This window comes from Bos indicus, chromosome 16 (assembly GCF_029378745.1).
Source record: "Bos indicus isolate NIAB-ARS_2022 breed Sahiwal x Tharparkar chromosome 16, NIAB-ARS_B.indTharparkar_mat_pri_1.0, whole genome shotgun sequence".
Classification (NCBI taxonomy): Eukaryota; Metazoa; Chordata; class Mammalia; order Artiodactyla; family Bovidae; genus Bos; species Bos indicus.
Window position 1 is genome coordinate 51,712,689 of NC_091775.1, and position 15,676 is coordinate 51,728,364.

A 15,676-nucleotide genomic window follows, 5' to 3' on the forward strand; every position below is an offset into this window, starting at 1 on the left:
AACAACAAGGACGTCTTTATTAGCTTGAGGAACATCCCTTTTTATTACATTTCTTGCCTACTTCACAAGGTCATTTCACAGATAAGAAAGCAAGCAGCAGGATGTGACCAGCCAGAGATTTGGTTGCCTTGACTCCAGACCCTTTGCTCCTTTCCATAGAGGTCAGCATCAGTGATTGTTTGGCTTGAAAACACAGTCCTGAGTTAACATTCTAGAAGAGAGGTTCCCTGGGCTGGCCATTCAGTGCTTTCTAGACATTGTTTCTTGGGCCCCATAATTCAGGACGCAGGTGCAGTGCTGTGGGGGGTGCTGGAGGCTGTGGGCAGGGGTGAGGGTACAGGGGTGCTGTGCGTTGGGGGGGTGATCTGCAGGCTGAGATGTGTCTGTGTGTGGCTGGTTCTGTGTCCAGCATGCCCTGGGCTCGAGGCAGGGTGGGGAGGCTCTTGGTAGAGGCTCTGAGATTGCTTCCTTGTGTAGCTCAGCTGGTAAAGAATCTACCTGCAGTGCAGGACACCCTGATGCTGAGTCAGGAAGATCCCCTGGGGAAGGGATAGGCTACTCACTTCAGTATTTCCTGGGCTTCCCTGGTGGCTCAGCTGGTAAAGAATTGGCCTGCGTCGCGGGAGACCTGGGTTCCATCCCTGGATTGGGAAGACCCCTTGGAGAAAGGAACTGCTACCCATTCTAGCATTCTGGCCTGGAGAATTCCATGGACTGTATATCCATGGGGTCACAAAGAGTTGGACGCAACTGAGCGACTTTCACTTTAACTGAGACTGCGGCCTGGGTCTGGGGGAGCCTGTTCTGGGAGCAGCACTAATGTCCCATTGTCCTTGTCATTTCCCAGGATGCTCGGAAGGCGTGTGCAGATGCGACTCTCTCTCAGGTAAGAACCATTGATGCAGAGTCACTGACTTGCTGTAGAGGCTGATGCTTGTGGGGCCTGCTCTGGGCCTCTGGAAGGAGCTGCTCTGACTTTGTGCACAGTGAGGGTGGGGCCCCTGTTTGAAGGGTCTCATTGGCAGGTCATTGTCAGTGTTGGGCATAGGCTGTGGTGAGTTTTAGATAAACGTAAATACCTCTCTAGCCTTAAGTAATTATATCCTCTTAGGTCAGAGTTGTAAATATTATTACAGTTTCAATATGGGTGTTTTGAAGTTCCTCTCCCTAATTAGGTCTGCCTTAGAACTTTAGTTTCTAAGGTCCAGTTTGGCAGATTCTCTGAGATTTAAACCTGAGTTATGACCCATGGCTCCACTCCTAGGTACACACCCAGAGAGACTAGAGGTGATGCTCAGACCAGCCGGTGTACGAATGCTCCTGGCAACACTGCTCCTAGCAGCTGTGTGCCCTCAGGGGATGAGAGCAGGGCCAGGCACAGCCTGTCCACACAGTGGGACTTACTCAGCCATAGGAGGGTGAACCTCAAGACACGGGTGCTCAGTGAGAGGAGGTCACATGTTGTGTGATTCTCTGTATATGAACTGTCCAGAACAGGTCACCCTGTAGAGACAGAAAATAAATTCATGCTTGCCCAGGGTTGAGGAGGAGGCTGTAGGGAGTGACTGCTTAGTGGATGAGGGGCTTCCTCTGGGGGTGATGATGAAGATGGTTTGGAACCAGATACCACTGACAGTGGAACAATGTTGTGAATATACTAAATATTGCTAAATTATGTATTTTCAGATGGTGAATTTCACCTTATTGAAAAAAAATTTTTGTCTCAAACACTGAACAGAAATGTGAAAGAAAAATTATATTCCTCCTTCTGTTGAGGATGATTACATTTTTTACATCATCTCAATGCTTTAGAAGCTATTGTTTAATTGGGGTTAAACAATAAGTTAAAGTTAGACTGCTGGGATCACCTGCATTTGAATTCTCAGATGCACTTTGGACTCTATGTTTTTTAAAGCCCACTGTGGTGACACACTTACTCCGTTTGTTGATCCAGAGTCATGAACGTCAGGCTCTTGTGTGCTGGGTGAACAGTACGTGTGCACATGCAATTTTGTGCCCTAAACTCCAGAGTGCAGGAGAGATGACCACTTTTGTCCAGCTCAGCACACACAGCACCAAGCAGTCTATGTTCCTGGAGCCCTGTTAGATGGTGAGGAGACTGTAATTAGGAGGAAGAGCAGCCTTTGAGGGCCGGACAGAGGCAGGAGGAGCTGGGCCTGGATGGCCAGTTAGTGTGCTGATGGGGGCAGGAGGCTCTGGGCCAGCACCAAGCTGCTGCGCCTGCCGTGGGGCCTCACAATGGAGCGAGGCCGGGCTAACTGGCAGGAGCCAGGCAGGCACAGCCATCCAGGGCGGTGGCGTCATTGAGCATTGTGGGCGTGAAGGAGACTTCAGCAGCGGGGGCAGGGGGAGGGTGTGCCTCCCGTACTGTTAATTCTTGGTAACTTCTATTTTTAAGATCACAAACAACATCGACCCTGTGGGAAGAATCCAGATGCGCACCAGGAGGACGCTGAGGGGACACTTGGCCAAGATCTATGCCATGCACTGGGGCACCGACTCCAGGTGTGTGGGCCGGAACGCGGGCATGTGGGCATTCATGGTTGGGGCCAGAGCTCACAGGCTGGGATTGGTAAAGAAAAAACTGGGCACTGCTGTCAGACGTGTAGCACACAGGACAGCTGGCCACGCTGCCGTTCCCCTGTCACCACCCTCCCTTCAGCTTTGTCTTCCCAGCTCCATGGCACAGCGCCCGTGCCACCTCAGGATCGGGGGTACCTGTCCTCTGTGTCACCGGGGGGCTGACCTGTCCCCTCTGTGCCATCTTGAAGGGTGACCTGCCCACTGTGCCATGGCTCTTCTTTCCAGCCTGTTCTCATGGCCTCATGACCACATCCTCTCCTGGTTTTGGTGACCTGGTTCAGGGATCAGAAGCCAGTCCATGCGGTGTTGGGAGAGTTAAAACAGTGACGTGTGTGTCCTGAGGGCCTGCACTGGGGCACAGAGCATGTGCATGAGAGGTGCTGTCTCTGACTCTCCCTGGCCTGCCCGCCCCACCCCCTTTTCTCTAGCGATCCCTCTGTTCCTTGAATTCTGCCTGTGTTCACACCTCTTTCTAAGTGACTACTCACCATTCCTCTCTGGGCCTCCTTCCCCTTCCTCGTCCCCTGTTTCCCTTCACCTGCAGCATTGCCGAAATGAAATCCATCCAGCTCCTTCTATCTTCCTGTTGGAGGGTACTGGGAATCTTTCTCCACTTTTCCTCCCAAATAATTAAAGAAAAAGCCATGTGATGTTGTAACTGTAATGTGTTTTTTCAGATACCTAACATGTTATACTTTGAGCATCAGATGCTTTTCTTTGAGTTGCATTTTTTTCATGTTTTAATTGTCAGGAATTTTCTGCTTGGTATTTTTTTCCTTTGTTCGTGAAATTGGCTGCTTTAGTGTGTCCACAGCTATAGAACAAAAGATTCTATTTTTAGCTTGTTCTGTACAGTATCCCATATAATTCCAAATGCAAATGAGAGCTAACTTAGATCCTGTTAATGATGGCAATGATCAGAAAGAATAGAAGAGGAAAAAAGGAAAATTGCCCTTACTAATCCATCCATCTTAGACTCTTTTCTAAAAAAATAGATGGTAATCATATAGTGTCTTACCTTTGGGGTCTTTCCTGATCTGTGGGAACATCAGTGTCCTGGTTTGACAGGAAGTTGGATGGACAGTGATGTGTCACTTGTGTCCTGAGAGGTGACTGAGAGCTGTGTTCAAAGAACTATGGCAAGTGTGCGGCCAGAGCTGTGACGATGAAGAGAGGGGCTTAGGGGGCAGGGAACCCCTAGATTATGCAGGTGTCCTGACCACATCCTCAAGGCTCTGCATGCCCTCTGGTTCGAACACAAACTGTGCTTGGGAATCCGGTGGTGGAAGGTGCAAACGTGAGGAAGCAGCAGCTCCAATTAAGGGTCGTGGTCCCCAAGGAGCAGGGTCAGGCAGAGTACCCGGAAGGCTGCTGTGCACCACCTGGCCTGTTCACTTTCTTGGACGGTGTAGGGTACATGGACGTGTGTTTTACAGATGCTCTTCAAATGGCAATTACTGGTATAATGCCCTTACATGAGGGCTGTTTTATAATCATAAACCAGGAAAACAAAAAATGATACCAAGGAGAACTCCTGCTATCCAGAGCCCTTCGGAGACTTTCCCCCCTAGATAGCCATGTTTCTTGGAGAGTAAAATTTTCTACTTTAATATCAGAATTTTTTTTTTTTTAATGTTTTGGATGTACATTTTGTTTATCGCATCTTCATAGACATCAAAGTTTATTATACAACTTTTTTCATGACTCAGGGTTAATGAGTCATAATAATAATTTGGCAATACCAGTTATTTTATTATATTTGTGTGGTTCATGGGTATTCTCAGACTATCACAGTAGTTAGCTGGTTGTATTTTAAAACTATAGAAGAGGGACTTGCCTGGTGGTCCGGTAGGTAAGACTCCACGTTCCCAGTGCAGGGGCCTGTATTTGATTCCTGGTCAGGGAACTAGATCCCACATGCCACAACTAAGAGTTCACATGCCCCAATGAAGACTGGAGATCCTTCGTGCCACAGCCAAGACCTGGCACAGCCAGATAAATAAATACTTTAAAAACAAGTGAATAAATTGAGAAATTTTTCAGGGGGAGATAAAGCTATAGGAGATGCCCACAGTGAGGCGTGTGGGTGTGTTTGTGTCAGTACGTATTACATGTATAATATGTTTATCAATGTATTGTAATTTTTATATATAAAGTCTACTTTTTATAATGTTTGAGAGTCTCTTTCAATCATGTGAATTAATGTTAAACCTTTTCTCCCTTTTCTGAAATCTGCCAAAGTGATACAGTTGAGAGGGAAACACTGCTAATCCATCCAGGCTTGTGAGTGTGCAGGAAGGGGAGGCCTTGGCACCCGGACTGGGGCTTTCGGCCTTCTCCTGGCTCTGCCTCTGTGCTCTGAGGAGGTGGGAGACAGAAGGAGCCAGGGCCTCATGGCAGTCCTCTTGGGGATTAAGAGGTGTGTCTTCTCTCACCTTCTGGGGGATCAGGGCTGCTTAAAGTTTACAACCTTGGGCACGTCAGCAGATATTAAGCTTTCTGACGAGGAGACCTTTGTAGAGGTGACCTTCCCAGGGGATGAGCTTCTTTACGTTGGCTCTGATGTTCCAGCCAACCTGTACTTAGAGGGGCTGAAAGTAATAGAGCCGCCAAGTGACCCTTGATCTGATACACAGGGTCTTTCAAGTGCCTGATGTATTTATAACTGCACCTCAAGGCAGGGATTTGCTTTAAGAAATTGCATCTCCAAAATAATAGAGTTGGAGCCTGCACTGGAATTAGTGTTGTCATGCAGAGCTGAACACATGTGTATTCCCTGCCAGACTCCACATGAAGGAGTCTGTGCATCAGAACATAAGATCAGTTGTCAGACTGACTCAAGTGATGGTACCTCCAGGTTTGAGCAGGTCAAGAAGCCAAATGCACTTGTGTCTGAGATGGTTGAGACCGTGTTTTGATGCAGTCTCTGAAATGACAGACCCTTCTCCGTGTCCACCCCACTGACAGGTCTCTCCATGGGTACCTTCTCACCCGTCCTGGAGCAGCGTCACCTGTAGGGCAGAGTCCCCAGGTTGTCCAGGAGGGGCTGGTTCCTGGAGTACTCGCGTTTGCAGTTCCTTTGCCTATTGGTCATGCTTTCCTTTGGCAACATCTGTCCCTCTGTGCAAATGCAGACAAAGCACCTCTTCAACACACAGGGTCTGTGCTTAGCCCAACTGACAGGAGCAAGAAACTTGGCACAAAAAATGTTCGTTAGGCTCTTCTGTGGGACCAGGCACAGCTGTGCTTTACATTGGCATCTCTTTTCAAGGCAGGTGGGAAGGCAGTTCCTTCATGGTTCTAGGAGACCTGGATTCCCATTTTGGTGAGAAATGGGTTATAAATTCTGAGTATCTAAAAACTTATTAGTCCTTTATGATTTTTATGTGTCAGAATGGAGCATAAAATTATATACTAAATATTTCCTACCACGTTTGACTCATGAAAGATCTGTGGGCTTCAGATCTGGTGTATGGCGACCAGAAGCCCCGAGAGAGCAGCTCTAGGCAACCAGCGTGTCTTATCTGAATAGCTGAGGGGCTGCGGCTGGGTCTGCACCTGAAGACAGGCACCGTCAGGCCTGCACTCTTACCTGTGTGGGTGTTTTCTTCTCATGCTTTCAGAGTTGGTGTAACAATTAGAACTTGGCTGGGGATTATCTCAAGGGAATGTACCATTGAAGTATGTGTTAGTTGTCATGAGAATTTAGTTTTCATTTGCTGTCTTTGGGGAGGCTCCAGTGTTGCTGACGAGTTTGCTTTTGTCTCTTTGCTCCAGGCTTCTAGTCAGTGCCTCGCAGGATGGTAAACTTATTATCTGGGACAGCTATACCACAAACAAGGTAGGCACTGCAGACCATGACCTGGACCAGCCCAGGCAAAGGCGGGTGTTTAAACTCTGGGTTCACTTACGTACAGTTTGTAAAGGAGAGGGCGGAGGAGCACAGGGGTGTCACTTTTAGAGTAAAGTTGGTTTGGGCCAGATGGAAACCTGGTCACATAGCTGGCACGTGTGGCCTGTGCTGCCAGGCTGAACTCTTATGGCATGGTTGGTCTTCCCTACAAAGCAGGTGGAGGGAGGGCCTCCTCCATGTTTCTAGGAGCCAGGAATCCAATTTTAGCTCATGGGAAATCTCATGTTTTATTTAAAAATGCAGAAGTATAGTTTTCCATTAGTGACTAGTTTTCACAAGAAATAACCTGAAAGATATTATACTTTAAAGTATAAATTATTTAAAAAATTTAATCCAAGATTGTTCAATCCATATTGAATGGAAAAAGTATTGTCGTTGGTCTAAATGTGTATAGCAGACAAAATTCAGTTGTATTTTGCTGGAGAATACCAAATGTGTATAAAAAGATTGCGGTACTTAAATCTCAAACACAGGGAGGTGTGTTGTAGGATTAATTATAGTAATGTCTAGTTTGATTACTTCACTAAAAATACTTGAGTTTGTGAATTAATTTTATAGTCATTTTGATAGGCCAATGAAATGTTTTCGTCTTAACATGTAATTTCAATTTGGAGGCTTTGCTGGTATTCCTGAAGTGCCTGCCTGACTGTAATAAATCTGCATTTGGGATTCTCTGGTGGGCCAGTGGTTATGACTCCACATTTTCACTGCCAAAGGCCAGGGTTTGATCCCTGGTCAGGAAACTGATCCTAAAAGCCAAGCAGTGCAGCAATTAAAATAAAAACTCTACATTAAATTGTTGTGCAGCACTGAATTTCTAATTAAATTTTTCCTTCATTTGGCTACCCATAAAAATTATTTTCAAACTAATTTTGGCCAGTGTCTTGCCGTGTCACCTCTGGGGCAGTGACAGTTGAAGACAAGAAGCAGGATCCCAGTGTCGGTAGGCGATGTGTCTGAGCCGCACGCTCACATCATGTGTGTTCTGCCCTTCAGGTCCATGCCATCCCTCTGCGCTCCTCGTGGGTCATGACGTGCGCTTATGCCCCTTCTGGGAACTACGTGGCCTGTGGAGGCCTGGATAACATCTGCTCCATTTACAATCTGAAAACTCGTGAAGGGAATGTACGTGTGAGTCGTGAGCTGGCTGGACACACAGGTACACGTTCTCATCAATAAAGTCACAGTCATGTGTGCTGTGGCCAGGCATTATTAGTTCCGTTCTATGGACACTTGCCTCTTCTCAGTAGTTGTTTTATGAGATTGGCTGCAGTAATGGCCAGAGATACTCTGAAAGTGAAATCAAAGACAGGCCTTGATACACTTTTACCAGTAGGAAGCCTTTGGGTTTAAGTCACTATAGTGTCTGGTTTTCAAGGATCCTGGGTACTTGGGTCACTGTGTAGTAGCTGGTGGCCCACTTCTTTCCATATCAGCATGACATAGTTCATTCTCTTCTCTGCTTCTGAACCATATTCCATCTTGAGCACTTTTCCACAAGGGTTTCCTAATCTAAACACGCATGTTACACATACCTGTGTCCACTTGTGCACACACATACGCACCCTGACTGATTACTGACCAGCACTCATGCTGCACAGGGCGGAACAGTCCTGTAGGCCCAGGTCTCCTGAACGGAGCCTGCTGGAACTGTTAGATAGTGGGTTGTTTTAAGTTCAATTTACCTGTGACAATTATTATTCATTACAAAAGACATAACATTTCTGGAAAAGAAGGTCTCACCCCAGTTATTTTACTTCTCTTGCTGTATCCTCATTCACAACTACACCCTCTGCTCATGTATTTCACATGCAACCAGAGAATTATCATAGTTACTGGCGTCCTTTTGACATCATTCAGGCATTGTGTCTGTTAAATTGATTCTGGCCGGTTAATTGTATATTCTTAAATTTTTAAAGATACACTGCCTGTATTGTACTGATTTCTGTTCTGTGTCATTTCCTGCCTTTTGTTGGCTTTGGGGTTGCTTCCTTCTTAACTCTAGCTTCTTATTAAGGTGGAACCTTAGGCCTTCCTTCTTTTTCAAATTGAGCCTTTAAAGCTGTAAACTCCCCTCCAAGTGTGGCTTTAGCTATGTTGTCATTCAGTGGAAATATGTTTAGCACCATTTTGATAACCTGTTGTTTCTGATTAAATGCAGTTATGTTCAGAAACAATGTTCTGTATTGGTTGAGTTTTTACATTTGTGGAGGCTCACTTCCCGAGGAGCAGGTGGTCTGACAAGGACGTGCTGCGTGTGCTCAGGAGGCCAGGCTGTGGGGCAGTTCTCAGTGTGTTTGTCAGAGCAGGACTTTGACGCTATTCACATTTTCTGTGTCTTTAGTTTTGTAAGTTGCTGAGGTGGGGTGGATTTCTCTCTTTCTCCCTTCATTCTGGGCATTTCTGCTTCTTGTATTCTGACTTATGTCAGTGGAAGCAGTTATGTTCCTGACTGTCATTCTTAAGAACTGACCCTCTTCCTCTCTCAGAACCTCTGCTGGAAAGTAGGCTTTATCTGATGTTCTTGCAACCATTCCAGCCTTCTTAGGCTGACTGTTTGCATGGTGTATTTCTTCCGTCTGCGTAACTGGGTTTATAAACACAGTCCGTTGTCTACTCTGCATGTCTCTGTCTCTCTAGTAGTGTGAGCTCCGTGTCTGCTCCCTGCATTACAGATGGACTGGGGTTTATGATGACCTGTCCTTTCCCGCCTTCTTTTGGGTTACCTGATTGTTTAGAATTCTATTTTATAGTTGTATCTGTTGGCTTCTTGGTTACCTCTTTGAATTATATTTTAGGGGTTATGTAGGGATTACAGCGTACATTAACGATTCTTAAGGTGCGGCCAATTTTGTTGTGTCCATTTATGTGAAAGGCAAGAGTCTTGTAGCCATAAATGTCCATTTCCTGCCCTTCCTTACCCTTTAGAAACTTTTCTTTTTTTAGGTCTTGCATCCTTGTGTGTTATAAGCCCCCAGTATATTGTTACACTTTTTCCTTTAAACATGCTTAGCCATTTGAAGAAAATTGAATAGTCTTTTACATTTACTCAAGTCTGTACCATTTCTGGTGCTCATTCCTTCCTGTAGATATGCGCTTTCTCCTGGGTGCCCTTCAGCCTGAGGGGCTTGCTTTAGCACTTCTTACAGTTGGTTTGTATCTCAGCAAGGAATTCTGTCTGTCCTCACCTGAAAATACTGACTATCCTTCAGTCCTGAAGAATATTTTTGCTGATACATTTCATTGGGGTTGGTATTATTTTCTTTTAGCATTTTAAAGATTTTTCTTTATTTTTCAGCAGTTTGACTGATGTGCCTTGGAGTGATTTTCTTTGTTTATTGTGCTTCAACACCTTGACTTGGTAAACTTCTGTCTTTCACTAAATTGGGGAAATTTTAGAGGTCCACTTTCTGTGCTTGGTGCTCTCTGCTGTGCATTCACGTCATCTCTTAGATTACACCTCCCGCTTCTCCATAGCCGTCCTCTAGTGCATGTGACTTCTGTCACCTCCATGGTGGTGTTAAGACCACCCAGCAAGCCATTTAAGTCAGATGTTTACTTGTTCAATTCTACAATTTGTTTGCTTTTTAAAAAATGGTTCTCGTTTCTCTGCTGAGATTTCCTGTCTTTTTTAATTTATAATGAGCATAGGATCTTTGTCAGCTGTTCCAAGAGCTGCCTTTAGAATTCTTATCTGCCAGTTCTAGCAGTCAGTCCCTTGAGGTTGGTCTTGGTGGCTCCTTCCTCTCAAATGTAGGTGACATTTTCCTGCTTCTTGGTGCATCTAGTGATTTGACTTGTATCCTGGGCTTTTGCGGCTGTTGTATTGTGCAGACTACTCTCCTGGAATCCTGCCGTGTGGTCCTGTGGGCAGCAGCCATGCTGTGTGGGCTCAGCTGCCTTGCCTGTGTGTGCTTTGGACAGATGTGGGGGAGTCGGTGTGTGATTTTTTAGGGCCTTGTATGGCTTTCTCCTTTCTAGGTTTTCTTCTTTCACTTTCTGGCTGTGGTTGCCCAGAACCCTTAACTGGCTGCTCAAGGAAGTTGGGCCACAGATATGCTGTCTGAGGTGTGGCTGCGTGGTTGTGGCTGTCGCAGGAGGGGACCTGCCTGCAGGCACAGCACCTGAAAAGCAAGGTCCCCCAGTGCCTCCAAGTGCAGGCTTCCCTGCAGTTTGTCGTCTGCTGCTTCCAGTGTTTGTAGGAGTTTGCTTTATATTTGTCCAGAGCTCATAGTTGTTATAGGAAGGTTACTCCTGGGGGTGGAACCCAGCCTAGCCTGCCTGCCCCATCCTTGTGAACGGGGCTTCTGTCCAGTGAGCACCCTTCATAAGACACTTTGCTTACAGTGTCAGTGAACTCACAACACTTAAAAAACGTTCTTACTGTTTATCAATCTTTTATTATCCAGTTCAGTGTATGGACTTCCATTTTTAATTAAATCTTTTAAATTTTTTAACACTTTGTTTGCTGAAAGAAAAAATAAAACTAGTATTAGAATGCATTAGAAATTGTGTTTCCTTCATGCATTGTGAACTCTTACTTCTTGAGAGCTGAGTGGTATGTTTTAAACATTCGACATCTTAAGGGTATTTGTGACTTCAGACATGATGCTTCAGATCAGTAAAGGTTAATGTTCGATGAGCTTCACGTAGCCTCCCTTTAGTCGGGCGAGGGTGTGAAAGGTCAGTGGACTCAGTAGATTGGAGCATGTGTGGTCTGTCTCGTCTCTGTCCTTCCTAACTTCATCTGAGGGCATTGGTAGCCCTCATTCAGGCGTCTCAGGCCTGAGCATTAAGCCAGGGTTGGGACATTTTCTTGAAGGATCTTAGAACTCCGTTGCAATAAAACCCATCTGGGTGCTCTTCTCAGCAGGCCCTCATGCTTGGTGGTGTCTGCAGAGTCGGGGCAGGCATCAAGCTTGTACAGCCTCAAGAAGGAGGCTCTTGTGAGCAGTTTCATGTTGCTGTTGTTTCCATAAGATACGGGGCCCACCTGGAGCAAGCCGAGATTCCTTCTTTCAAGTTGGCCTCCCAGGCTGTGGGAGCGCTTGCGGGGCCGAGGGAGCACCTGTCAGACGGCGCTCTGTCCTCACATGTCTCATCTAAGTTGTCTGTCTTGCAGAGTGCAAGGTGCCCTCTGGAAACTACTCAGGGACTGAGCATCCAGCCTTGAGACTGAGTGTTTGTTGTTGTTGAGACTACATTACATACAGAATAACCTTTTGAGTGCTGTTTTGGCAAAAAGGCATTATTAGATCATGTGTTTGAGAAATCAGTAATGCCCTGAAAGTGCCTTTTTCTTTCCTGACCCTCCCATCCCAGTGCAGACGAGTGTCTTCCTGGGATCGCCTGGTCAGGAGTTTAGCCTGAACTTCCTTGGGGCCGTGATGGCCCGCCGTCCTGCGGTGGCGAGCGCTTCATGTTTGTGGGCTGGCTGTCTTTGCTGTCCGGGGCCCCTGGCCTGTTGGTTCCTTTTTCCGTGACAGGAGCCAGCAGGGTGGGCTGTAGGAGGAGAGAGGGCCCGTCCTGCTTCATCCCAGGCCTCCTCCCTCTGGACCGTGGCCTGCTCGTCCCTCCATCAGGCCGTCCTGCTGCCACTCGGGTCTCAGAGAGGCCCTGCACACCCCTACTCGGTGCCATGTTTGTCTGTTTCCCTGACCCTCTGGGACTCTGGAAAGGCACCAGTGCCTGGGCCAGCCACCTTTCTGCTGAGGACACACACAGGGATACATGTGCACACACAAACTGCAGGGAAGAGGTCCTGCTGAGGGCACACAGGCACACTCACGTGCACACACCCACACTCTTGGGAAAGGGATTCTACTTAGGGTGCACACAATGCACAAACACGCACACACACACACATACACACACACACACCCCCATGAGGAAGGGTTCTGGTGAGGGCACACACATACAGGTACACATAAATTCATATACACCCAAGGGGAAGGGATTTTGTTAAGGGCACACAAGCACAGTGCTCTTTCCAGTCGGCTGTGCTCTCCAGTCGGACAGGGTAGTGCTGGAGGCTCCAGGACTGGATCCTGGAAGACTGGCTTGTATGAGGGTGGCAGTGTGCCAAGAAGTGAGAGCTGTTCTTGGAGAGGAGCTCGGGGACCTTGGGAGGAGCCCCTGAGGGCACCCATGTGGTCCCCGGTGTCCTGTGGACATGATGTGGACTCTAGGGAGCACTTGACCACATGTCCTTGTCTAGGCACAGAACTGATATTCTGAAATTGTCTCTCTTTCTTCTATGGGAGACAGTGAGGTAATATGTTAGGTAAAGGCTTTGTTTTCTCAACAACCTTATGCTTTCCATATCAGCAGCTGTCATCAGGCTTCTCCTCTCTTGGTGTGTATTTTGTCTTTGGTTTTACTGAGTGACACAGCATCACACGTGGCTCTGTGTGGCCTGGGAAGAGCCGGCTGGGGTCAGGGGCTGCCCTGCCACTGTCCCTGGGCCTCCCGGGTGGGGTGCTCACTCCATATATGCAGTCCTCAGAGTCACTTGTGCTAAGACAACAGAGATGGTGGTGAACAGGGCTTATTCAGGAGAAATCAAATGTAGGCCCTACAGAATGGATCTTCTTCGTGTTTGCCCTTCCTTATTCCAAAAGGGGATGCAGGCTGGGACCTGGCCTTGGTGCGAGGCTCTGCCTCACCTCTCATGCTGTTGGGGTCGCGGAACTGAGTGACACACAGCGGTTTCCACGCTGAGCCCGCACTTGTCCCACAGAAGCAGGTCTGCCTCCGTCTCTGCACCCCAGTCTCTTGCCCCTGCAGACCCTCCGTCCTGGCTCCTCCTGCCACATCAGGGGCCGGGAGGACGCGTGTGTGCTCAGGGCGCCTCCTTCCTCCTGGTGCCCAGTCCTGTGGCTCTGCTGTTGCCCGCAGTGCCTGCAGTCTGTGTGGCTTTGTCCCTCTTTCCAGCACACAGGGCAGGGCCACAGGTAGTGGACGTGGCGTTTGCCTCACCTTGCGTGGGCCTTCCCACAGTGGTCACTCCATTTACAAGATGTAGAGTCAGGTGCTTACAGCTGGGGCCATTGTTGGGTCTGTTTTCCAGGTTACCTGTCCTGCTGCCGTTTTCTGGATGACAATCAGATTGTTACCAGCTCTGGAGACACCACCTGGTGAGTCCTAGTGCGCTGAACCTGTCTCACACTGTTCTCCCCGCCGCGCAGCTGAGCCACAGGAAAGCCCTCAGCTAGGCCACTGTAACTGGACACGGCTCTGGGGCTTCAGACATGGTGCAGAGAGGTGGGCCAGTTCGTGGTGATCTGTGTAGATGTGAAGTTTCAGTTTTGAACAACTAAGAACTGATTTTGAAACGAGAGCTCTGCGTGGAACACCTGCTTGTCTCTTCCTCACAGTTCACCTTCCTGGGCCACAGTTAATAGCCTTGGGGGGTGTGCTTCAGCCCCCTCAGGTGAGCGCTGCCTCCCTCTGGGCTCTGAGCACAGCTTCAAAGTAGCAGGTGTCCCAGGAGTTTCCTCCACCTTATTGGTGGAAGACACTGAAACTCTGTGAAGTGTTCACTTGTGGCACCAACACACATCCTTTAAAATCATTGAGAAGTTGAGTCATTTCAGGCTCCCACTGTCCCTGTGGGTTTTTCTGGTTCTTTGAGGCAAGATGCGGTGGCTGAGAGCCAGCAGGCCACATGGGAGGGCGGGACCCCTGGCCAGCCCTGCTCGGTAAGGTGTCCTTCGTGTGTATGCTCACTGAAGATCTGCAGTCTGTCTTAACTGCCAGTTTGGGAAGAACCTCTGATTAGAAGGTATTTTTGGAAGCTTTTTCACTTGGGAGGGATGTTTTTTGGACTTGGGGTGGAGGGGTTGTCTTTCTTCCTTCCTGCTTGTCCCTCAGGCCCTAGAGAGGGGTCCCCCATGCTTGGATGTGGGGGCTGGGTTGAGCTGGTTTTCTGTGAGGCCGACAGGGAACAAGGAGCATCTGATGGCCTTGCTTCTGTCGGGGAAGCACAGAAACAGTGCATACGTCCTTGCCACACTGCTGTGTCTCACTTTTCTCTGGCCTAGAGTAGCCTCTCGAGCTGATAGCCATGGGCCCCAGCCTTGGCTCTGTCCCATGGAGTGCTCTCCCCATGGAGTGACCCAGCCTCTGGGCTCCGGTGGGCATGGAGCTGTCCAGCAGGGGCACCAACTGGAGGCCTTCTGCTGCCCCTTATGAGCCCCTGCAGGGCTCAGGTGTGCGGCCCAGCCCACAAGTGTCCCCGCTGGACTGGGACTCAGCTCCCTCTTCTGCTGATGTGTGAGCTGGTGTGAGAATCAGAGAAGCCCCAGGTGGACTCACCCATGTCGTGTGTGTGCTTGGCTCTGTAACAACCCATTTGAGCAAAGTCACTACAGGATGCGGATCTGTCTTACGTGAAGTGTGGATGTTGGCTGCAGGCCTGGGGGTTTGAGGGAGTTTGTTGCGTGTCTGGTCTTCCAAGCAAGGGGGTGACCCCTGTCGTTGCTCTGTTCTAGTGCCCTGTGGGACATCGAGACTGGCCAGCAGACGACCACATTCACTGGACACACCGGAGACGTCATGAGCCTTTCACTCGCTCCGGACACCAGACTGTTTGTCTCTGGTGCTTGTGACGCTTCAGCCAAACTCTGGGACGTGCGAGAAGGGATGTGCCGGCAAACCTTCACCGGCCATGAGTCCGATATCAATGCCATCTGTGTGAGTTGAGGTCACAGGTGTGGGTCAGGGCCCCTGGCTGGCCGTCAGCAGGTTGGAGTCCTCAGGAGCTGCAGCTGTGTCAGCCAGTTGGAAAATGTTTTCAGGGCTAGGTGTTCACTCTTTTCTATGCAAATACAGTCGAATGGACAAAAACTCCCTGTGGGAGACTTAGCTGTGATTCGCTCTGTCCCAGTGAGGCCCGCATGTGTTCTACTCCCAGGGTGACCGACCAGTGACTGACCATGAGGCTTCCTCCCGTCGAGGGCAAATAGTCCCGTAACTGACCCTGTCAGGCCAGCCTCTGTGGGGCTCTGAGGGCACAGCAGTGGAGGGAGCCTGCCCCCGTCCACGTTGCCCTGACAGGAGGGCCTGGCCATCTGAGGAGCTGGAGGTGGGGAGGGGGAGAAAGTGTCTGCTTGCTGAGCCATCCTTCATGTGGTCAGGTGGCCTGACTCCAGCGCCTGT

General features: G+C 48.7%; 1 protein-coding gene across 2 annotated transcripts in view; it reads left to right on the top strand.

Moving 5' to 3' along the window:
- Positions 1 to 15,676, top strand: part of GNB1 (G protein subunit beta 1) — a 78,307-nt gene that overhangs the window by 59,512 nt on the left and 3,119 nt on the right. For both annotated transcript variants that reach the window (XM_019976304.2, XM_019976305.2), the window contains 6 exons: positions 848 to 886; positions 2,420 to 2,526; positions 6,382 to 6,445; positions 7,514 to 7,676; positions 13,587 to 13,653; positions 15,010 to 15,211. In XM_019976304.2, the coding sequence (XP_019831863.1) occupies positions 848 to 886; positions 2,420 to 2,526; positions 6,382 to 6,445; positions 7,514 to 7,676; positions 13,587 to 13,653; positions 15,010 to 15,211 (642 nt within the window). The remainder of the gene's footprint in view (positions 1 to 847; positions 887 to 2,419; positions 2,527 to 6,381; positions 6,446 to 7,513; positions 7,677 to 13,586; positions 13,654 to 15,009; positions 15,212 to 15,676) is intronic.